A 23,856-nucleotide genomic window follows, 5' to 3' on the forward strand; every position below is an offset into this window, starting at 1 on the left:
TTACACCCTCCATTTCTATCTTCAGACTCATCACTCTATCTGACACTCGTTTTACCTCCACAACACTCCTAACAAACTCCTACTGTAGGATAACTCCTACTCCATTTCTCTTCCCATCTCCACCATGATAGAACATCTTGAACCCTGCTCCTAAGCTTCTAGCCTTGCTACCTTTCCACCTGGTCTCTTGGACACACATATGTCTACCTTCCTCCTCTGAATCTTGTCAGCTAACTCTCCACCTTTTCCTGTCATTGTTCCAACAAAGTCCAAACTCTCAGTCCAAAACTCATGACTTTCCTCTTCTCTCTCTTCCTACAAACATGCCTTCCTTCTGTCCTTCAGCCAACAGTAGTCTAATGTCCGCCTTGTCTTTGAAGCGCAGATGGCGGTCATTGTTAACCTGGCCCTTAAACAATCCGGTATGGCTATAATAGTTCTGATTTGCATACTTGGTTTGGCAAAGATTTGACAAAGGATTCTATTCCTGACACAACACTCTATTTATCCGGGCTTGGTATGCCACAATGAGACTCTTACTTGGGGTCCCTCATAATTACATTCCATTTGTGCCTTTAATGAACCATTCAGTTGCAAGACTGCAGGTGCCCCACCTGGAGGACACAAATACGGACTAATCCTCTGCACCACTCAGTCCAGTCCATTATACATACAGTCCATGATTTTCATCTGTAACAGTCCATTGCAGATGATGTTGGCCTGTTGTCCTTATTGAGGCAGGAACTTCAGCGTGGGTTGGGGCAGTTTACAGCTGAGTATGAAGTGACTGGGATGAGGGTCAGTAATGTCAAGGCCATCGTTCTCAACCAGAGAAGGGTACTTTGGGTGGAGAGCTCCTGCCCCAAAGTGGAGGAGTTTAAATATGTTGAGATCTTGTTCACCAGTTAGGGAAAATCCGAGCGTGAGATTGACAGGTGGATTGGTTTGGTGTACTGTGTCTTGTGGTTGGTGTACCAGCACGTTCCTGTGAACAGGGAGCTGAGCCAGTAGACAGTATGACCTCTACACCTTCACGTTCAAAATTAGGAAGTACCTGCGGACTCCAAGAAGCCAAAATCCCATAGATTTCAATAGAGAAATAGACAGCTATTACTCAGTCATTCTATTAGTTAGAATAATCATTCTTGCTCTGATACCTTCTTTTTTAAATCTTCTCTTTAAACATTTTTTTTCAAAATATTTTTTTTCTTTATCACAAGTTATTCAAGTTATAAACTGACCAATCAGATGCCTCAGTAAAAACACGTCCGTGCCCACTGGCCCCACCTCAAATGTTTGATTGACAACCTCTCCTCAGTCGAAGGGGTGTGGTATTCGAACAAGCTTACTGATGATTGGCGACTGTAGTTCCCCTAAAAACATGGCTCAGACCAACTCAAACCAATCACTGTCATCTTGCTCAAAATGGCGGAGCCCATATTGCGGAAAAATTGTGACGTATTTGGTATTATTTCGCAAGAGCCGGACATTAGGGATATTTATGGGTGGCGTCACACCCTGCTTTGTCCAGTGATAATATATCCATCTATTCATTCATCTATCTTCTTCATCTGGGACTGGGTCGCGGGGGCAGCAGTCCAAGCAAAGATGCCCAGACTTCCACTTCTTCCAGCTCATCTGGAGGGATGGCAAGGCATTCCCAGGCCAGCCCAGTGATGTAGTCTTTTCAACGTGTTCTAGGCCTTACCCAGGATCTCCATTCAGTGGGACATGCCCAGAACACCTCACCAGGGAAGCATCCAAGAGGCATCCGGACCAGATGCCCGAACCACCTCAACTGTCTCCTCTGGATGTGGAGTAGAAGCGGCTCTACTCCAAGCTTTCTCTGGGTAACCAAGCTTCTCACCCTATCTCTCAGCCACCCTTCAGAGGAAGCTAATTTCAGTCACTTGTAGTCGAGACCTCGTTCTTTCAGTCATGACAAAACACATGAGCACAGGTGATTACTGGAACTAAGAACTACCGGTAAATTGAGAGCTTTGTTTTTTGGCCCAGCTCTCTTTTCACCACAACAGACCGCTAATGCTGGACCCCACTCCAATCCACCAGTCAATCTCATGCTCCGATCTTCTCTCACTTGAGTACAAGACTCCAAAGCTCCAAGACTCCAGCTGAGGCAGGAGCACTCCATCCACCCAGAGACGGCTAAATACTTTTCTCCAATCGAGAACCATGGCCTCAGACTTAGCAGTGCTAACCCTCATCCCAGCCACTTCGCACTTGGCTGCAAACCGCTCCAATGCATGATGGAGGTCCTGGCTCGATGAAGCCAACAGAACAACATCATCTGCAAAGAGCAGAGATAAGGTGATAAGGGGAATGGGAGAGGAGCCAGTTGAGGTGGCTTGGGCAACTAGGTCAAAGGCTTCCTGGGTAGGGATTTTGGGCATGTCCCATTGCGTTAACACCCCAAGGAAGACCCAGGACATGCTAGAGAGATTGGCCCGATCCGAATACTCCCCTTCTTCCTCTCCCTTAGCCCTCCCCCTTGATTTGGAGTGGCAGTTGAAGCCAAAGTCGTGTCCGGAATTATTATTTTTTAAGTTTCACACTCCGAACAGAGGGGTCCAAAGTCCGCTATTGCGAGAGTAAACCGCGTTGCGCAAAGAAGCTCTTTTCTTCCCTTTGGTGCGCTCTGAACCACAGAAGTTTACATTTAAATGTAAGTAATAACTTTATGTTGTAGTGTGACCTTATTAAAGTTATAAAACCGCAGTTGTTTTGTATATTCAACCGCTGGAAGCTCCGGGCTAATGCTAGCGGACCGGCGATGTTGATGACGTCATTGAACGGAAGTCATGTCCGAAATATTAGACACTATGTTTTTCATAACCATCCGTTTGGAGCAAGCACGGAGGGATAAAGGAAGGGGGAGGGCTAAGGTAGAGAGAGAAGGGGAGTATTCGGATCGGGCCAATCTCTCTGAGGGTCTTTGAACATCTTGAGATTTTCACGTCAGAGCTGTAGGAAGTGATTATGTAGAGGAAAGTCTGGTATATTTGCTCAAATTGCTTCCTCCATTACCGGGTCACAGCAGAAGAAAATGGATGGACAGATGAATGGAAGTATTATGAAAAGAACTGAACATACATTTTTAACAGGTCATCCAAGTTTTCACTCCAAATGTAAGATAGCGGATGATAATAATAAGAAATCATAGGTCTAAGCACAGGGAAAATGCCACTTCATGGCATCCCTCATAAAACGTTTTGGTTGTTAGCATGCATCCACAAAATTTACAGTTAACCAAATAATTCAAGACCTTCTATACACGAGGGGCCACATCCGTGGAAATTGTAGCATTCTATGCTTACAGTAAACTGCATGGTTTACTTATGGGTCTGGACTCTTCATCCGGTTTGATTGTAGGAATGGCGCCTGCTCTGAGATTTAGTCTCTTGGTCAATCCACTTAGATATTTGCCAAGGTTATCAAACAGTCATCTGTGAAGTGGTCGTCACTGATAAAGAGCTGCTGATGGGTCTGTCGCGCACTTTTTTTGGAAGTTAATACAAACACCTAAACCTCTTGCAGCCAAAAGAGCTACAAGATGAGCCACTTATTCTCAGATTACAACTCTTTGCTGATGATCACAATATGCTCCGCGGAGAAAGTGGGTGTGTGTTCATTGTAGTCTGAGGCAGAGCTTGCAGCACAGATTTTTCCTGGAGGGGCCGGTTCACATCATGCTGACGTCAGCACAATTGTACCCGCTTGCTTTCATGACTATGGGAGTGGCTGCTGCAGGTTTTTAGAGGGTTACTCTTACATGCATGAATGGATCAAAACACCGCTTTGGGGTTCTTTATAGCAGTGGTCCCCAATCACTCGGCTACGGACTGGTGCTGATCCATGGATCAGTTGTCACTGGGCTGCAGAAGAACCAATACATTTTACCTGTTATTTTATTTTATTTTTTTTTGTCTGAAATATTTTATTTTGAAAATGGCCAGAGCTCAGTCGTAGTCATGAGTCTGAGTTCTTCTGTTTTGTAAAAAAGAATGTTTGTGTTAAAACGTTTCACAAAGAGCTTTTGTATGGCACTTCAAAGTACTCTGATTCGTTTCCTATTGATTGGGCCATGGTAAAATCCTCATGGTTTGACCGGTCCGCAGCCACGAAAAGGTTGGGGACCACTGAATTATAGAGAAGAATGAACAGTATAATGTACTTAAAACCTCAAAAAGTAGAATTTTCATGGTATGGCCCCTTTAAAGATTTGTGTGATCTACTAGGGGCAGAGGCAAAAAGGATAACTGAGATATTTTAAATATTGTATTGTGAAATTTTTACCTTAGGCCATGTCAAAAACAATCAAAATAGATGCATAGATCAAAGGGACTGCACATGTAGAGATGTCTCCATGAAAACTCTGGTGACATGACAGATGGCTACAGATGCATGATGGGTATTAAAGCATAGCAAAACCCCACATCAGTGCAATGTCAAGCCTTCCATCCCACACAGAAACCAAGGTAGTCATTTCTAATGCTGCACTACACTGCCATCCAGTGGTTGCTTTACAAAGCTGCGCTTAATCGTGTAACTGCCTGACTGTCGGAAGAAGGTCTAGATAATTTTCTAAAGGAAAATTGGGGGAAAAATATAAAACTACTAATTTACAAATAGATGAGATAAAAATGTAATAATGATCTCAAGTACATAAGATCTCTAAGACATAAAGAGCAAATATAATTTTTAGTTTTCAAAAAAGCTGAAAAGAATTCAATGTTTTCCACAATCTTAGAGGATAATTCAACCACAGGGGAGCATAATATAATGCTTTTTTGTGCTGATCTCAAGTCTGAATAAATTCAGAGGGTTGTTTCAGGAACTGCATCTGATATTAAACCATTTCAATCATATGAATCACTGTGATTCATTTTGAGAATCACAGAACATCTTAAAGGCAAAGAAGAGAACCCCTCCAGGATCAAATCTGCATGTTGTTGCAATGCTGTTACATATATAATTGAACAAAAGGATCACAAGTTAAAATGAATGTTACGCTCAAAAAACATGTGAAAATGAAAGAAACCAGGCAATAATGACGGCAGTGTTACCAACATAAACTGAGGTTGTAGTAGACTATACAATCAATGGTTGCATGCTTGAGAGATTAAAAACATTCTGTTGTAGGTAGTTCTGTTAGTGATTAAATCCTAGGTGCAATTCCTAATTTTATTCTTTCATTTTGATCTTGACTTGATTAAGTAATCATGTTTATCTTTGATCAGCAGCATTTCATTTTGTATTGTAATTGTAGTACAGCTGTTTGTGGTTCGGGAACAGTCACCACACAATTCTTCTTCATAGCTCTGCAATGTGTGTCCTAACAAAAACCTATCATTATTGAACCATGGGACAGAGATGATTTTTATTACTGAACAATTAGAACTTTCACTTCCGTTGTTTTGTAGCTTTTATCTTTCTATTGTGGCTTTTGTTGTTGTGTTTCGGCTTTTGTTGTTGTGCTTCCGCTTTTGACATTGTGTTGTGTTTTTTGCATTTATGCCATGTTGGCCAGCATACTTTTCTGCCCAGTTAAAGTTGCTTACATTTATCTGTTCACAAAATCACTAAAAACAGTGCAAAAGTCAGACAATTTCAACATGTCTTACATTAAAGTAAAACTTATTGTTTCTTCTGACATAGCTCCTCTTTGTTTTTGCTCATAACCATGTCTGATCCCTGCAAGATAGTAAAGGCAAACAAGGATCAAAATCATTTGAAACTGTCAAAAATATATATAAGGAAATGATTATTCGCATATAACTTTCCAAATACATATGGCCAAAGTTGAAGTTTTGTCTTAGCCGCTTTTATTTTGAAAGCTAAAAATACATTGTTTTATAGCAGCATTTGAAATATTCGCTGTGCAACTTGGTAAACATTTCTATTTTTACAGTTTCCCCTTAAAATACCCAGAAATACACCAAAACCTCTAATTACTACAACTATATTTAGCCTTGGGCACACGCGTGGCCAACATGCCACAATGTGCATGTTAGCTGCTCCTATTACATGTGACAAAAAAGAATTCCCATCACTTTTTGCTATGATCACACTTAATAATAACAAAAATTGCAATAGAAGCCGTTAGAATAATATCTGCTCCAATAAAGGTCAATTTTCAAAAGAACCTCAAATACTGAAGGATTATTCAAATTTGTGTTTTGATTTGTGAATGATCTAAGACAGGAAATGAAAATACAGTTCAGCAGGACATTTATAAAATAAATATTGTACATTTTTCTGTTGAAACTGGTAATGTTACCTTTCATTATTTACGTAAAATTGTGTTAAAGCTGCCAGGATTCAGCGTTCAGCTAGCAGCTTGGCCGTTCTCAACCCGTAAACCGGAAGTCACCATTCACATTTCCGGTCCTGGAGGAGTTTTTCTGACGTCACCGTGAAAAGGGTCTATAAAGAGTTTAAAACAAAATTATTTGATTAAAAAACGCAACAAACTGCCATCAAATGATATAACGTGCTGGTAAAAGTTCCGAGAGAAGCTTTTTTTCCAGGTAAAAAGAAAAAAAGACTCTCAGTATGCCACCAGCGGCGCTGTCGCATGCTCTTTCAACAGGGTCTAAATAAGGAAATGACGTCAGATTTTACGGCTTTCGGTGAGCGCCTGAAATGGAAAAGTAAGTCCCAGGAACAAGCAGCTGCCTGGGGCGACGGCGCCGCTGAAGCACGAGGTCAGTGCGGTTCGTGGTGAATTTTGGGGCAGACCTCCTCATTTCCACGAGAACGGTCGTTGTCTGCGGTCAGCAGCAGGTTAGGAGACGCAGAGCTTTACCAGTCTGACCCACACTCCATACACCAGAGAGGACGGACTCAGTGTTTAGTTGTCCCTTTAAAGCTAAGTTTCCTATTATAACTCACTGAGGCTCGTATAAAGCTGTAACTTATGCGTTACTATCACCATGTTAGCGAGACTTATGAAGTACCGCGTGCGTGCGTGCATGACGACACTAATCTGTCACGTGTTTCATATAAAGTGGCTCATGCTTTAAACCCCAAACCACGTTTAGAAAGCCTTTCTCTTGTAGTCACAGTAAAATGTCACTTAAAAATGTCACTGTGTGAACACAGACCTGGAGCCTAAAGGTGAGAGCAAACCTGAAGGGGTTTCACTGCCACTTCAGAGTCAGAATTGTGACGAATTCCAAATGTTTATGCATCTTTGTGTCTTCTTGGAAATATAAATCTTCACAAATGAATGTAGACTCTCCGACTTATGTGGACTGAAGCAGAAGAATACCACAGGCAGGACTGTATGGAGAGAAAATACTCACCAACTTATGTATATGTGTAATACTTGATTTGTAACTCTTACTACATCACATATGTCAAAGTCAACGCCACGGGGGCTTGCACTTATTTCCAACTTGTATAATCTAATACAAAATGTATTTTGTATTCTGGAATATTATTCCAGAATTAATCAACTTAAACAAAAATCAACTGGTTTCTTCTTTCACTAACCAACGTCTTTGCTGCTCGACAGTATTTCTCTGGGTTTTCTCTGTCCTCTTGGTCCTGGAAGTTTCTTCCTGAGTTTTCCATTTGAAAGTTTTTCTCTCCACTGGTGACCTTTACTTGCTCAGTAGAATTGATTTATTATCCTGTAACTGAGTTTAGTTCTCTGTGGGCTGTTGCAGGATGGGCGACATAGCTGAGAATGAAACCAGCTTCTACTCCAATGCTGAGGACTACTGGAGGGATGTTCCCCCCACAGTGGATGGCATGCTGGGAGGATATGGCACCATCTCCAGCATTGATATCAATGGATCAAAGGCTTTCCTCAACAAGTTCCTTGGAGTAAGATGTCAAAGTAGTAATAACATACAAAGTTGCACGGTGGTCTCAGTAGTTAACAAAACTTATGAGCCATACCTCTGCATTCTGACTCTTATCTCTAGCATTTGGTCTGTGCATTTACAGATCACTCAAGTGTTACATTTCAGTCTTTGATATTAAAATTCCCTGAACTAAAACAATTGGATGAAAATGTAACATTTCTATGTAAAATATTGCTTCATTTTTCACATTTCTATTCTAAAACCTAAATAGTTTGGTTATATAAAAGGTAGAGCTGCCACGATTAGTTGACTAATCAATGACTAATTGACCATTAAAATAGTCGACGACTAATTTAATAGTCAAATAGTCCTTACTTTATATTATATGGAGTCAGAGTGTAGTAAAGTTGAACAAAATTGTAAGTATTCAGCACCAAAAAAATCAATTTTTTCATATTTGAGTCAGTGAGACCAAAACTTTATATTTAGTGAAAAATAGTTCCTTTTTCCAGATGCCAACCTCATTAGAGAGATCAGGAATATACTTTCCATCAAACTCACTTTGACAGGTGACCTTTGACCCTATATACCCTTTATATATACAAATGATATTAAATTAACAATTTAATCATCTTGAGGGGCCAGACACCTGTCAAAACGAGTTTGATGGATGGAGTAGGGTACGGTTTTATAACTTTATAAAGTCATGCTAAAACAAAAAGACATTTCTTACATTTAAAAATAAACTTCTGCGCTTCAGAAGAAACACATTTCTCCTCTGCGACAGTGCGGGATGCTGAACACCCTACAGCAGGGGTGTCAAACTCAATCGCACCAGGGGCCAAAATCCAAAACACACCTACAAAAAAACTACAAAAACTAGATTTTACAACTTTAAAAATGTGACTTTATAACATAACTGTGAACTAGATATTTAGCATTACCTGTGATGATGCTAGTGTGAATGCTGGAAGCTGAATGTGGCCGTGGAAGATGCTAGTGCTGATAGCTGAAGATGCTAAAACTGATAGTAGAAAACGCTGAAGCTGTTATTTAGCTAAAATATTAGCCTAACTCCAAAACAACCTAAAAAAACTGAAAAAAGGCTAAATTAGCTAGCATGAAGCTGAAATATTAGCTAAACTCCAAAATATCCTAAAAAATCTCGACGAGCCGGTTTTTTTCCTTCAGAATCTACTGGAATTAAGATGCTAATTGTTGAAAAGTTACAATATGTTAAAGATTTTGCGTTTAAGCGTCACCGATGACACTTCAGGTGGTAAAGGGTCAAATGGAACAATTTCAGAAGAATGTATTTGTAATTTCTCCTTGATCATCTTAATTCCTCTAACTCCTTAGGCTAGTTGAGCTGGTGGACACGTCTTTGACAGGACTTTTTTTAATATACAGAAGTCTGACAGATTTTGGGCCCTTGAAGAAATTTTGATGCTGAAATCTCTGGATTCAATAACTCAGTCAACAGCCAATGATCTGTCCTGTGCAGGAGGGAGAAGGGAAGACCGGCTGCAGCTGTGCTCTGGACTGTGGAGCCGGAATCGGGAGGATCACCAAACGGTTGTTGCTTCCCCTGTTCAATACTGTGGACCTGGTGGACGTAACACAGGAGTTCCTGGACAAAGCCAAGCATTACCTGGGCAAAGAGGGCAGAAGAGTGGAGAACTACTTCTGCTGTGGCCTGCAGGACTTTGAGCCTATGAGTGGACGATATGACATCATCTGGATTCAGTGGGTTATTGGTAAGTAGCTACTAAAAACATTTTAGTTTTAGATTCCATTACTTTCAACATAAATATCATGTTGTTTTGGTTGAGCCTTTTTTATTTTAACTTTCAAATTAAAGTAAATCAATAAACATCCTTGTTTTTCCATCATCTAGACTGCTACTATGAACTACATATATAGCTTTACCTATGACAATGCAAGTGTGAATGCTGTAGGATGAGCATGGCCGCTAAAGATGCCAGAGCAGTCAGCTGAAAAGGCTGAAGCTGAAAGCTTGCTAAAATATTAGCTAAATGCTAAATTAGCCAAATAACTGGAAACGTGTCTAAATTAGCCAAAAATTATAATAATACTAAAATCTTAGCTAGACTCCAAATCAACCAAAAACAAAATTTAAAGTGTTTAAATTAGTTAAAAAAAGGCTAGCATGGTGCTAAAATGTTAGCTAAACTCCAAATTACCGTATTCAAAAAAAATTGGCAACATGTCTAAATTAGCCAAAAACTGCTAGCATAACACTACAATGTTAGCTAAAATCCAAATTAGCCAAAAAAGGGTAGCATAACGCTAAAATGTTAGCTAAACTTTAAAATACCTTAGAAACTCAGTAGCTGCTGAGCATTTCAAAGTTTGAATGGCGTCTTTAGCTGAAAGTAAATGTGCAAGTTCACAAGTTTCAAAATGCACAAAGTTTTTGAAGAACTTGAGCAATTTCTCCTTCACCTCCTATGGGGCATATTTTGTTAATTTTTTCAAAAACTTTAAAGTTTATGAATACCGGAAATACAAATAGTAGCATCCTGAACGAGCTGAACGTTTTGATATCAAGATTGCTGAAATCACTGAAAGTATGATTGAGTTTTTACAAGCTGAAAAACGTACAGAAAGGAGCAGGAGAATCAGTGTAGTGTACAGTATTTTCTGGAGCATAAGCTGTGTTTTTTCATAGTTTAGGCAGGGCTGTGACTTATACTCAGGAGCAACCTATTTGTGTGTTTGTGTTTTTTTTTTTTTTTACATAAATAGGCTCATATATTTGTTATTTTCCCTGTAAACACTGTCTGTCTTTTAGCGGTTGTTTCCTCTAACAACCACTAGAGGGAGCTGCATCACAGTATAAGTATTTGCTACTGACAACAGAAGTGTCGTCGAAAACAAACATGGAAGTGAATCTGATTGTTGTCCTCTTAAACTTTGATGTTTATCTTACACAGATCAAAAGATTAGTATTCTTCTATTTATTTTTTTAGCTACGCTTGGCTTGACGGATTTGTTCTCAAACGTCAGACTTTACTCCCAAAAGTGCAACTTAAATATGGTTTTCTTCTTCTTGATTAGACATTTTCTACTCTTGTGACTTATACTCCGGTGCGACTTATACTCTGGAAAATAGGGTATATAAGAAATGAAACAAAGGAATGCTAATGTTACAGCCACCAAGTAACCATGAATCCATTTTTCTAAAGAAACTGGGAACCATGAACAGATTTATACCATTAGGACTTGAATTGCTTGGCTTGAACCGTTAATACTGCCCCCTAAATAAACCTATAGTTTAACACAGAGGTCAGGCCTCGAGGGCCGGCCTCCTGCTGGTCTTTCAGAAATCCTGTCTTATCTGCTGCTGATGACCTGATCAGTTGTGTTTGACCAATATGGAGCTTCAGTGGGAGGAAGGTTGGAATACATGTAGAACACCGGCCCTCGAGGCCTGGGTTTGGACCTCTCTGGTTTAACACAAGTCAAACATAGACTAAAACACCCTGAAGTACTGAGAATGTCTTCTCCTTCACTCATGCTTAGGTCTGAGAGTTTTGGTTTTCTACAGAGGTCTACGATTCTCCAAAAAAAGGTTTTAGTTGCCGCGACCTCCTTCATTTCACGCCGTTCTTCTGTCTTCATCAGGTCATCTGACGGACAGCCATCTGGTGGAGTTCCTGCGCCGTTGTCAGAAAGGTCTGAGACCCAATGGGCTGATTATCATCAAAGACAATGTGTCGTACGAGGGCGTGGTCCCAGACGAGGTGGACAGCAGTGTGTGCCGGGATTTGGAAATAGTTCGCAGTCTTGTGAGCAGAGCAGGCCTTCAGATCGTCCATGAAGAGCAGCAGCTGAACTTCCCACAGGAGATCTACCAGGTGCACACCCTGGCTCTCAGATAGAGGACAAAGACAGAGATTCTCATCCCGAGTGTTCCTGCCAACAGTGTGTTTACCGAATGTGTGTGTTTGTAACTCAGAGCCGGATGATCCAGAGCTGCATCAGTACCATAAAAAGCTGCAGAGTCAGCCTGATGTTCCTGGACCTCTCAACCATAACTGGATCAGCCGTTAGCAGAGCACTGCAGAGTCTGAAAAGGCCTGATGCACAAATGAGTAACGAGACTTAAAACAGTAAACAACTGATGAATCTGTCAACACGTAGCGTCTGTGCTTCTACAACACATCACATCCGGTTTGGACTGACAGCTAGAGGATACATTTATAAACTTTCAGTGTCGGTGCATGCTGGGAGTTGCACAGAGGTGTCAATCTCAATCACACAAGGGGCTGAAATCCAAAACAGATCTTAGGTCACGGGCCGAACAGGATAAACATTTATAGAACACAATAAAACTACATTATTAAACTTTAAAACTGTAACTTTTCAACATTATTATGAACCAGATATATATCATTACCTGTGATAATGTTAGTGTGAATGCTGGAAGCTGAATTTGGCTGCTGATGATTCTAGTCCTGATAGCTGAAGATGCTGGAATTGATAGCTGAAATTTCTAAAGCTGATAGCTGAAAACGCTAAAGGTGATAGCCAGCTAAATGCTGAATTAGCCTAAAAAAAAAAGAGAAAAAAGAGATTTTATATGCAAAGCAAATTTGATAAAAAGTTTGATCTTTTATGAGTTAAAGCACATATCTTATGCTGCACAACATTGGTTACTAGCTGCTCGGAGCTGCACTGAGATGATCCTGTTTGGTATCTTTTGTTTTGAAAATAAGTTAACATTTTGAGAGATGCTAGATTCTTTTTGTTTGTGCCAAAAAAAAAATAGAAATAATTCATATTTATTATTAAAAAAAGGTCATGAATCCAAATCCAAATTTCTTAAAGGTTAAAGTAAGACTATACGGCTCCTTCTAGGTTTTGATCAGTAGAGCCCAAACGGCTCCTTTACTGTTAAAGGTTGCAGACTCCTCTTATGGATCAATAAGGACTCTATTGCAAATTGTGACGTGATGGCGAGCTCATACATGAATAAAGTTGACAAGTCAGTGGACATTTGCTTGTATAAAAGTTTAATTCGACAGTGCTCGACTTCCTGAGGAGAGACACAGACGTCAGAATCCAGGTTTGTGTAACAAACCGCTCCATCAATAACTGTATCCTGGTAACAACAGGTTTGTCTACTCTGTCAAAATCTGGACCAGCTGGATTTCTGTCTGAAGTGATGATTCTAAAGTAAACTTCAGAAGTAAAACCTCCTGTGATCCCGCTGGATCCCTTTGGGGTCATGAAGCTGCTGGAGCCTATCCTAGCATCTGTAGGTCGACAGTCCTTCGACAGAGCTCTGGCCTCATGAGTCTGAAGGTCCGTGTGAACAGGGCTGTTGAGCGCTCTGGGGCTTGATGAAGGAGGAAGAGCAGGAATAAGGATATGCGAGGAGGTCACCATCGTTCCAAGAATCCATGTTAGTTATGAACCAAATGCCTTCAAACGGTGAATAATGGTCGAACAGAACAATCCCAGTGACAAAAACCTCTTTATTTTGTCTTTATACACTTAGCACAAGTAACTGGAGGGAAAACTGGTCTAAATCAAGACCAAGTCTCACTCTGCAGTCGCCCTGTCTTTTCCATGACTGCCAGCATCTGCGCAGCCGCGTCTGCAGACACGCCTCCTTCCTGCTGGAACACCCCTTTGAGAGAGTCGCACACACTGGCCGGCATCTGTTTGGCATTTCTGCAGAACAACAACAAGCCCGTATTTAAGCCTGGTTGTAGCAGACTGGCAGTAGATGTACTGAAGGGGAGGGGGGTGCAGGGGTCACAGCCAATGACAGACGAGCAGAGCATGTCACCTGACTGAAAAGAAATGAGTACCACCCCCTTTTGTGTGTGCGTAATTCCTGATTTGTACCTCACAAAATACATTATGTGCATAAGTCCAAAAATTACTAAATAAAAAAACAATGTACACATGCACAAATTAAAATGACAACAGCTTGAAACTAATTACACACAAAAATATTTAAAAATGACACATGAATCCCTTGTTACTGCAGCACTTGCTTCTTATGCAGTGCTAGATGTAAGAATAAGTAGTTTGATTGAGGATTTAATGGTTAAGACGATTTACTATTGATCAGAAGGTAACGGGACTGGGATGGGGGGGGGGTGTATTTGGAGAACCATGAACAACACAGGGCAGAGAGACTTTAACAGGCACCTTGTATCAAAACAAAAATATAGGAATGAAATTCAACTCAAAGTGTCCGTTCTCTTCAATGTGTACAGAAAATTAAAAGAAATTAATCCGAACGTTTGTCTGCTTCCAACTATGGTCTGAATAATTGGAGAAACTTTACTTGAGTGCACTTGTTTTAAATTCAAACCTTGGATCCAGTATATAAATTATATAAAGTATATAAAGTATTTATCCAGTCTGTTGAAACGGTTAGAGCTGCTCTCTAAATGATCCAACAAGAGCAGAGTCCCAAACATAAAGTCACTCAGGACAAATGATCTTCATCTTCCACAAGGAGCAGATGTAAAGTTGATGACAAGTCAGTCAGTCAAATAAAATATGTAAAAGTCAAGGTCAAGTCGAGGGATTGGTGCGACAGGATACGTGGAACGACAGGATACGAGTAACCGCTCAGGACTCTGGACCGGTCCATTCACAGGTGCTGAAACTAAAGTGTCTTCTCTGGGTTTGGCTCGCCATCGATGGACTCTAATTACCGTATTTACAGCGTCAGCGTTGAATCTGGGTTAGTTCTCACTCCGCAGGAGCTCTTGAGCTACGCGTCTCTGGAGGTTTTCTGTTCTCTCTCTTGGGTTTCTATTTTTTCTTTCTTTCTTCCAAGCCCCTAACAGTTCTTCTACAAGAACTTTCATTAGCTAAGAAAGCTAACAGTAGCATCACACACTCTGATTGGCTGAAACGTTACTGCACCGTCAACAACACTGCTTTGGATTAACCCTTTGATGCCTGGGCTACAATACTCATGAATCAGTGGTGAGACTCTTCACGTCTCAGAGATTCATCTGTAAGTGATGCGTTTAAATACTACTAAAATGCTCGGTCATCAGAGTTTTCTTATCAGCTGTTTTGAACTTAGATTGTGAATTTTATCTGATGAAACTTGACATTTTCCCACTTTCTTAAACAGATTTACACAATAATTAATATGAAAATGTCTAAATAAGAGTTTTTAAAACACTTATCCCTTTAAAAATACAAGTATTTCCCAGAACCGATCACTTCCTCTCTGCAGCCCCGCCCCTCACAGCACTTCCAAAATGGAGCTCTTTCCTAAGCGCTGGTCACAGTCATAGGACAGCAAGTGGCGCCGGACCCTCCTAAACTCTAAGCTCATCTAAGTTCAAAACGGCTGATAAAAAAACTCTGATGACCGAGCATTCTAGTGGTATGTAAACGCATCACTTACACAAGAATCTCTGAGACGTGAGTCTCACCACTGATTTGTGTGTAACAAGTGAATCGTGCATGAAAATGACTTTATAGAGACCCCCATCAAGGGGGCAGCCAATAGAAAAGGTGAGACAGTTCCTGTCTGGACAATGAGAACGGATCTTTGAAGTTTGTTTTCTCTGTGACATTAAACAAATCATGGATCTTTCAGTAAGAACTCTTACTGAGATGTGTGTGGTTGGCTGTGGTAAAGCTGCATTGGATTCAGATCTGGATTTGGACAGAACTGCTCTCCAGACGGCGTTGAACTGAAAGAGTGAGTGGATTTCATGAACAGCAGTTTGATGGCTTGAACTCACCCGGCGATATAGAAGCAGGCGTTTTTCTTGGAGATCAGGTCCCACAGGAGTGCAGCGTTCTCCCTCACACGGTGCTGGACGTACACCTTTTCCTCCTAAAACCATGCAGGCCCTTTAAATGCGCTCCACAGCTGCATCCATGCCTCAGCGCCGCTCTGAAGTGTGTTTTCTGATGTACTGGACTGTTAGAAACCTGAATGTTCCTGACCTGGTCTCGTGAGAAAGCAGTGAAGAGAGTCAAATGTCCGGCTTCTACCAGGTGCTCCCATTCAGATCTGAAGTAGAAATCTTTGGATTCTGAACGGCAGCCGAAGAACAGGATGTTGGCTTAAGATGAAGAGAAAAGTTAGAGTGGCAGACTGAAGGAAACGATCAAAGCAGAGTCAAACCTCTCACCAGTTCTCCCCTCAGAAACCCGCTCCTGAAGAGCTGACCTGAAAGGAGCCACTCCTGTTCCAGGTCCAACCATGATCACAGGCGTGTCGCTGTCTGCTGGAAACCTCAAACTTCCCGTCTTCACCCACAGAGGAACGCACACCTCCCCTACAAGAACGCAACAGTGACGTCACACATCACCGGTCATCTGCAGAGGCGCTTCCAGTTTATATGGTTCAGAACAGCAAAGCCGACAGTTGAACGCTTTTAAAGCAGTTTTACATAAATATTTAAAGGTAACCTTACCAATTGTAACTTAAATTTGTACAATATTTATTTTATAAATGTCCTACCTAGTTGTATTTGCTTTCCTCACTTAAATCGTTCATAAATCAGAGTACAAATGTCAGTAATCCTGTCTGCAGTCAGAACAGACGATCAGCTGCTTCCATAATCCTTAAGGATGATATTAAACGAGTCGTGGATTATTTCTCTCTGACAACCCGGTTAAAGTTAGACAAAGGTTACAGGAACTTTACTGAATACTGCTGGTTTGATTATGAAGGTGATTATGATTTTATTCTTTTAATCAGTGCTAATGCTAACGCTAGCATTAGCTTTGTCTATGAGACGTGGAGCTGCAGCAGAGCTTTTCTCAACAATTAAAAGTTTCCTAAATTTCCATTCTCACATAATCATTATAAACAGATCAAAACTCAGACAATTCCAGCATGTCTGAGATTAAAGTCAAACTTCTTCCTGTTGTAATGTTTTCTACTGCGGTCAGTGAGCTGCTGTTAGCTCAGCCGTGGTTCTAACATCGCTCTCTTTGTTTTTGATCAGAACTGTGTCTGATCTGCAGGGAAATAAACATTACCACGTAATGTTATAAAATACGTTCATCCAGAGATTTTATTTTATTTTTTTACTTGGCCGCTCTTATTTTGAAAGCTGAAAATACGTGGGTTAATAGCTGTTCTGAACATTGTCACTGAACCAAACCATTCCTGTTTTTACAATTATTCCCTAAAATATCCTGTAGAACAACAAGTACATTTATCCTGGGAAGAGATTAAAATGTGTTCAGACAATGCAGAGATGAGCATCTTTGCTGAAGGTATGAAATGTGGCCAACATGAATTTCTATCAGTTTTTGTCCTGATTGCACTTAAAATACGTGCAAATAACATCAACCAAAATAGAACCTGTTAGAATAATAATATCTGCTCAAATGAAAGGTCGATATTTTCAATAGAACCTCAAATATTGAGGATTATTCAAATTTGAATTTAGATTTGTAAAAATAATCTAAGACAGGAAATGAAAATACAGTTCAGCAGGACATTCATAGAATAAATATTATACAGTTTTCTGCTGAAATTGTTAAGATTACCTTTTATTATTTAAGTAAAACTGTGTCAAACAGCGTTCAGCTGTCAGCTTTGCTGTTCTAAATCAAAACACCAGAGGTGACTTTTCATATTTTCGACGCTCTCGCCATTTTGTCTGACGTCACAGTGAAAATGATCTACATAGCTACATGCCAGGTCTGAAAAGTCTGCAGTTCAACATTGTTTCTAGAAAAAAATGATATGAAGGAAGTGGGTGTGAAGCTCCAGCTGCTGGGAGGAAAATGACAATGAGACACTGAGTTCAATGAGCCGTTAATAATCAGGCATGATCAAAAACATGCTTCTCTGAGTCAAAACAGAAGGAATTAAGTGCAAAATACACACTTTCACATTAAAGCTAAACCTTTTTAACTGATAGAAAAAGAGAACTACTTGTATCAAAAGATGTATAAGCACTACGGAAGACCTTTTGTTGGGTCCAGAGAGGCTAACCAGGTGGAACAAAGTCCTCTTCTCCATTTATGGAGCTTGGTTTTGTATTTCACCACAGCTACCAGGATCTGAAGCCTGTGAGGATGAGCCTGTGGAGAGAACACTTCTTTAAAGGTCTTCACTCTACATGTGAAAATAGGAATGCATCCAGAAAAGATCATACCTCAAGGGAGGAGGCAATGGAGAAGGAGCGAGGCTGGATCTCAGGGAAGAGATCCAGCAGGTAGTCCACTTTGAGTTCTGCCGTCGTATGAGGGAAATCTGTCAAGACCTGCCAAAAGATTTCCAGCTTTTTCACAACGTACCGACTCAATACTGTTAAATATTCTTTCCTCAGATGGTTTATTTGTAGTCAAAAGTGAAATAAATGGCTTCAGTGGTTTCAGCTATTCACTTCAGATTTTTCAGCTATCAGCTTCAGTATTTTTAGTTATCAATTTCAGCGGCCACTAAAATATTATCTAAATGCCATATTAGCCTAAACATCTAAAAGAAAAAACAGCTAGCATGTAGCTGAAATATTAGCTAAACTCCAAAACTGCATAAAAAATCTTAGCAAATACCAAAATAGTCCAAAAAGCTAGCAGAATGCCAATTTTTAAAACTTTAACTTTTTAACATAATTATGAATAATAAGAAGACAGGAATATTTTTCCAGAATAAATCTACTTAAACCTTAAATAACTTTCAATATTTTACTCTCCATAAAAATATATTTTGTCAAAATTATACAAGTTAGAAATAAACACAACATAACATCAGGTCATTAATAATAATAAAATAAATGATCTGGAGGGCCAGATCCGGCCCCCGGGCCTTGACTTTGACACATGTGCCCTAAAAACTTAGATTTTGTTCTGAGAGAAGAGCAAAGCCTTAAAAATTGATGAATTTGCTAATCTTGGTGAAAACGTTTGTGGGGAGGTTTTTCTTTAAGGAGGTGTACTGGTGACTCAACATTTTTTAGTGGATTTCTTTTAAAATGTTCTAAACCTGACCTACCTAAAGGCCACTAAAGAAGAAGTGTAAAGCAGTAGATGCAATAACAGCAGTAAGAATATAAGAGATGGAAAATTCCAGAAATGAAGCCTTTCAGCTCAACATGAACGTCATGGAGTGACCTCGAGTGCGGTGCGCCGCGGTCGGTTGCAGTAGGAGTTCAGCTCTTCCTGGCCTGCTGCTGAGCTAAACTCAACCAGCTTGTCTCTCTCCAGCTCGTTGGTGGCGAATGTAGCCAGTAGCTCGAAGAAAGAGCGTCGAGGCACAGCGGCGATGTCCAGGTAGCTCTCCACCAGGTGATGCATGGAGCAGGGCTGAGGAAGCCTGGCTGGACCTGAGCAGACAGATCCTTTCAGCTTTCAGTCACTGTTAGTGTTTTGACATTGGGATGCAGAGCAGACACATCGTCAGTCGCCTCTTCTGGGTGTTTGACAGTTTGGGGGGTTTTCATCATCTCAACTGCCCCCTCCACATTTGGTCCAGCCCCCTGAACAGCATCAATATGCATGACTGTTTTTTCTCCTCAGCCTGGCCATGCGATCGACCCACACAGACGCTGGGGAGGCGGGGCTACAGCTCCCTCACCCAGGAAACTCCTAAAGTTGCTGCTTTTTCACAGAAGAAGGTCATCATAGAAAAGACGTCTAAAAAAATAGCATCTGATTTTTATTTTTAATCTTAAAAAGTATATATTCATGTTATGTAATTTATGCATTTTTTAAGCTACATTTCAGGTGAGGTACAGCCTCACCTGCCTCCCCGGACTGCACGTCACTGGTGTATAGAGCTGGGTGCTCGAGGACAGGGGTCCCCAAACTACGGCCCACCTCAACATTTGGCCCGGCCCATAAACCCCTCTTTCAATCAGGCGATCCAGACCCACACAGAACATGACTTTTTATTCCACCCTTCGGCAGGGAACTGTGATGGTGGAGGACAGACAACACTAAAACGTCTTAAAATGAAAACAATAAATAGTTTTTTTCTGTCAAGAATACAGAAATTAATTATTTAAAACTTGGCTATTTGTGGCTTTCTGGAAAACCAAAGCTTTTTACTTTAAGACACACCCTGTGATTGTTACACTCGTTCTGTAGCCTACAGAAATGACCCGGCCCACATCAGAGAAGAAAACAGTTATGTGGACCTCACTATGAAACGTTTGGGGACTCCCGCTCTAGAAGATGATAAAGGATCCATGAAAGAATGTTGTACTTTTTTGGATGTTGACCTCTAAAAATAGGGCTTTAAAAGAGCTGTCTGTTGGTTGTTGCCAAATGTTTGACAATTTAAATTAAACTTCCTGAAATTATGGTTAAAATCTGCCTGTGTGCTGCCCCCTACAGGTTGAAAGGAGGTATTACAGTTGTATTTTGGGAACTGAAAGAGTCGCTGTGGGATGGGGAGGCTGCCTGCTCGGGCCTCCTGAACTTTATGATTTTCTAAATGTTAAAAAAGTAAAGATCCAGTAGTTACCTCAAGCTGACCCATTAGCTAACCTCACTGTCACTGTCAATCACATAACCAGACCACACCGTCTCCAATAACCCCGCCCACTTTTTTGTTTGTATGTTTTAATTTTGAGCTGTGAGTGGAGTCAGCCTCCAACTGTCCTGTTTGGTTACCCTTTAAACCTGCCTGGTAAACTGGTTTAGTCCAGATCATTTGGATTTTATGAAGTTCAGACGACGAGTTAGGAATCCCACAGAAACACAGGGATACCTGGAGTGTTGTTTGTTGGCTGAAGAAGGAAAGTGTCCTCTGGATCCAACCCGAGCAGCAGGCAGAACTGCTGCACATCCTCTGCGGCGTTACGAGGACGCATCATCACAACATCTCCAGCTGCAAACCTGCTGGGACCAATCAGAGCCAAGACTCAGAGGCCAACATTCAAGAAGGCTTTCAACGTTCCTCAATGCTGCTCACCGTATACCGGAGCCAGTGATGTCAAACTCAATGAGCCTCACGTCCTGGAAGTGAGACGGCTCCGTCACTCTCCTGTTGGAGACCATCCGGGCACCAAACGGATGTGAGGGGGAGGGAGGGGCCTCCCCCTCAGAGCTCCTCAGTCCATCACCACTCCTCTCTGTCTTCTCCTCCAGGAAGTGGAATGTGTATGTTGGAGGAAGTCTGCAAAGAAAAGAACCGCTTACACGCTGAGCTGTCAGAGCCAGAAGCTGATGGTAGTTCAGTCCTTACCGTTCGTCTTCTCTTAACGGGGTCACCCTGGTCAAGGATGGGTAGAGGGCCAAAACTGACCCCCAAAACGATGTGAGCCACGGGTCAATGACAGCATCCGGCCTGACCAAAACATCCGAGAGTGAACTGTTAGAGGCCTCTTAAAACTAAAGGAAGCCCCGCCCCCTTGGTTTGAAACTACACCCCCATGAACAGATCGTCTGCTTTCATCTGTAGCATTCTGAACGGGAGCACCCCACCCAAAATGTGCCAAGTTATGATGGAACAAAAATAAGCAGACCAAGGAAACAGACACCTAATAGTGGCCAACTCTGAGCTCTGATGAACTCCACACTGATGATAGATAGAGGAGGAAGGCGAGGGTTTGGTTCGAACTAAGAACTGGTACCTCAACACTGAAGATGGAATGACAATCTTTTTTTAAAGTGGTCATACTGTGATTTTCTTCAGTCTTTCAGAGTAAACTATTCCATAACTATGATCAAATGTTACCTTTGGAACACTAAAAACTAAAAAATCTACCCGGAAGTAAAACGACTCGATTCCTGAAGCTCCACCTGCCGCTGCGTGTGGCTGCTGCACATTTCATGAGATCATCCTACAGCATGTGTCAAAGTCAAGGCCCGGGGGCCGGATCCGGCCCTCCTGGTAATTCTATCAAGGCCTCCAGATCATTTTATTTATTGTTATTAATGACCCGATTTTATCTAGCGTTTATTTCTAACTTGTATAATTTTGACAAAATATATTTTTATAGAGAGTAAAATATTGAAAGTTATTTAAGGTTTAAGTTGATTTATTCTGGAATAATATTCCTGACTTTTTATTATTCATAATAATATGGTTATGGTTTTAAAATTAAAATTGGGTATTCTGTTAGCTTTTTGGACTATTTTGGCATTCACTAAGATTTTTTAGGCTTTTTTGGGGTTTAGCTAATATTTTAGATACATACTAGCTGTTTTGGCCAATTTAAACTTTGTTTTAGGTTTTTGGAGCTAGGATAATATTTACACACAAGTTGTTTTGGCTAATTCAGTCTTTTTTTAGTTTTTTAGGCTACTTTGCTACTATTAGAGTTTAGCTAATATTTCAGTTACATGCTATAGCTGTTTGGCTAACCTAGGTTTTCTGTTTTAGTTTTTTCAGACTAATTTGTCATTTAGCTAATATTTTAGCTGGCTATCAGCTGCTGATCACCACTAGCTCAGTGGATATACTGAGCACTGGTGTTAGACTGGGGGCGGTGCTGCCAGAGCAGACTCTTCTTGGAGAGGGCGGGTCACATCGTGCTGACGTCAGCACGTTTCCACCTGCTCGTTTTCGTGGGTATGGGAGGGGCTGCTGCAGACAGTGCAAGTTTTTAGAGGATTCCTCTTAAAGGCATGAATGGATCAAAATATCACTTTGGGGTTCTTTATAGAGTAAATATAGTAAAATGCACTTAAAAACTCAAAAAGTAGAATTTTCATGGTATGGCCCCTTTAAAAACATAACAAGGAACATCCACAGTGAGACACTCCAAACCTCCTGTCCAGACATCCTCTTACCCCAGGTCATGCTGATCATCTCCAAGCCCAACAGGCATCAACATATTGGCCCCGAGCTGCAGAAGACGCTTATGAAGCTTCTTTGCCACAAAGTTGAACCTTCAACAGAAAACGGTAAAAACTGTTACGGTCTGTGTCTCCTATTAAATGAAACTAATAAAAAGGGTTTTGTGAACAGACTAACTTTGGATACGAAGAATCTCCAAGGCCCAGCACTGCACAATCCAGCCGACTCAGAGAGCCAACAGGTAAAGACTTCTTAAAAAGAAACCTCCAGAAGTTCTGTGAGGAACAAACCAACGAGAGGAGAAGCACATGTAGTTGAAATATTAGCTAAACTCCAAAACAGCCTAAAAAATCTTAGCAAATGCCAAAATAGTCCAAAAAGCTAGCAGAATGCCAATTTTTAAAACTTTGAAACTTTATTTTTTAACATAATTATGAATAATAAAAAGGCAGGAATTTTATTCCAGAATAATCCAACTTAAACCTTAAATAACTTTTAATATTTTACTCTCCATAAAAATATAATTTGTCAAATTTATACAAGTTAGAAATTAGCACAAGATAACATCGGGTCATTAATAACAATAAAATGATCTGGAGGGCCAGATCCGGCCCCCGGGCCTTGACTTTGGCACGTGTAATCTATAAGCACAGACTCTGTTTTGAAGGCAAAGGATGGACAGATCTAATACTGATTCGACTTTTCTTTTCTTCACTCACTGCATTTTGTTGATTGATGGTTCACAGTGGTTCACATTTTCTGAAAGCTTTCCTTGTTTCCAGCATTTTTCACATATTTTTAAAACTTTAGTTCTGTAAATAAAACAACAAATCGACTCCTTCATCAGTCTTATCACCTTCATATTGTCAGGGGGGTCTCCTTGTCCAGTGGTGGAACAGACAAACACCACCAGAGACTCTGCAATCAGGTTGGCCTGTTCGAGCACAGACATTATTGTTCAGTTTTGACAAAAGCAGCATAATCCCAAAGAATGCAGGCTGAAGAGGGAAAGCAGACCAGCAGTGATGAATGTGTGGATCAGATCTCTCCCAGCGTTCTAGACAATTAGCAAGAAGTGAAATTCTACTTACTGTTTACATGAAGCTGCTTTGCAGGAAAGGAACAAAAAAATCATTTACTGCACTCCAAATAATACTGAGAACTAGCTTTAAATTGAAAAAAAAAATATTAAAAAACCCAAACAACTTAATTTCAGTGAAATTTTGAACTAAAAAAATCAGTGAAAAACATGAAATCATCCCACAAAATAACCACACTCAGTTAAGCAAAAGA

The 23,856-nt window shown here is 40.7% G+C and overlaps 2 protein-coding genes across 4 annotated transcripts in view; one reads left to right on the forward strand and one right to left on the reverse strand.

Moving 5' to 3' along the window:
• Positions 1-6,470: 6,470 nt before the first annotated feature.
• Positions 6,471-11,992, forward strand: ntmt1 (N-terminal Xaa-Pro-Lys N-methyltransferase 1). Of its 2 annotated transcripts, none has more exons than XM_024268554.2 (5): positions 6,471-6,804; positions 7,692-7,851; positions 9,337-9,589; positions 11,481-11,713; positions 11,815-11,992. In XM_024268554.2, exons 2-5 carry the CDS (start codon positions 7,693-7,695, stop codon positions 11,962-11,964), a joined length of 795 nt encoding a protein of 264 aa, XP_024124322.1. In that variant the 5' UTR covers positions 6,471-6,804; position 7,692; the 3' UTR covers positions 11,965-11,992. The 2 variants fall into 2 exon arrangements, with proteins under 2 accessions (XP_024124322.1, XP_024124321.1); XM_024268553.2 differs by having other exon boundaries at positions 6,472-6,725.
• An 862-nt stretch (positions 11,993-12,854) lies between these two features.
• ndor1 (NADPH dependent diflavin oxidoreductase 1) overlaps positions 12,855-23,856 on the reverse strand; it is a 14,097-nt gene continuing 3,095 nt past the window's right edge. The window contains exons 3-15 of one of the 2 annotated variants that reach the window (XM_024268515.2): positions 23,420-23,497; positions 22,741-22,838; positions 22,557-22,655; positions 21,007-21,108; positions 20,734-20,937; positions 20,530-20,657; positions 18,930-19,141; positions 17,972-18,079; positions 17,783-17,897; positions 15,986-16,132; positions 15,798-15,916; positions 15,590-15,684; positions 12,855-13,535 (exon numbers count right to left, since the gene is read on the reverse strand). In XM_024268515.2, the coding sequence (XP_024124283.1) occupies positions 13,391-13,535; positions 15,590-15,684; positions 15,798-15,916; positions 15,986-16,132; positions 17,783-17,897; positions 17,972-18,079; positions 18,930-19,141; positions 20,530-20,657; positions 20,734-20,937; positions 21,007-21,108; positions 22,557-22,655; positions 22,741-22,838; positions 23,420-23,497 (1,650 nt within the window). In that variant the 3' untranslated portion in view covers positions 12,855-13,390. The remainder of the gene's footprint in view (positions 13,536-15,589; positions 15,685-15,797; positions 15,917-15,985; positions 16,133-17,782; positions 17,898-17,971; positions 18,080-18,929; positions 19,142-20,529; positions 20,658-20,733; positions 20,938-21,006; positions 21,109-22,556; positions 22,656-22,740; positions 22,839-23,419; positions 23,498-23,856) is intronic. The other variant, XM_024268516.1, reaches the window with a different exon arrangement.

The sequence above is a fragment of the Oryzias melastigma genome, linkage group LG12 (genome assembly GCF_002922805.2).
Source record: "Oryzias melastigma strain HK-1 linkage group LG12, ASM292280v2, whole genome shotgun sequence".
NCBI classification, from domain to species: domain Eukaryota; kingdom Metazoa; phylum Chordata; class Actinopteri; order Beloniformes; family Adrianichthyidae; genus Oryzias; species Oryzias melastigma.

Coding starts and splice junctions, on each gene's coding strand:
- ntmt1 (XM_024268554.2), top strand. CDS start 7,693: ATGGGCGACATAGCTGAGAATGAAACCAGCTTCTACTCCAATGCTGAG. Junction 9,590..11,480: donor CTGGATTCAGTGGGTTATTG/GTAAGTAGCTAC, acceptor TGTCTTCATCAG/GTCATCTGACGGACAGCCAT. Junction 11,714..11,814: donor TCCCACAGGAGATCTACCAG/GTGCACACCCTG, acceptor TTTGTAACTCAG/AGCCGGATGATCCAGAGCTG.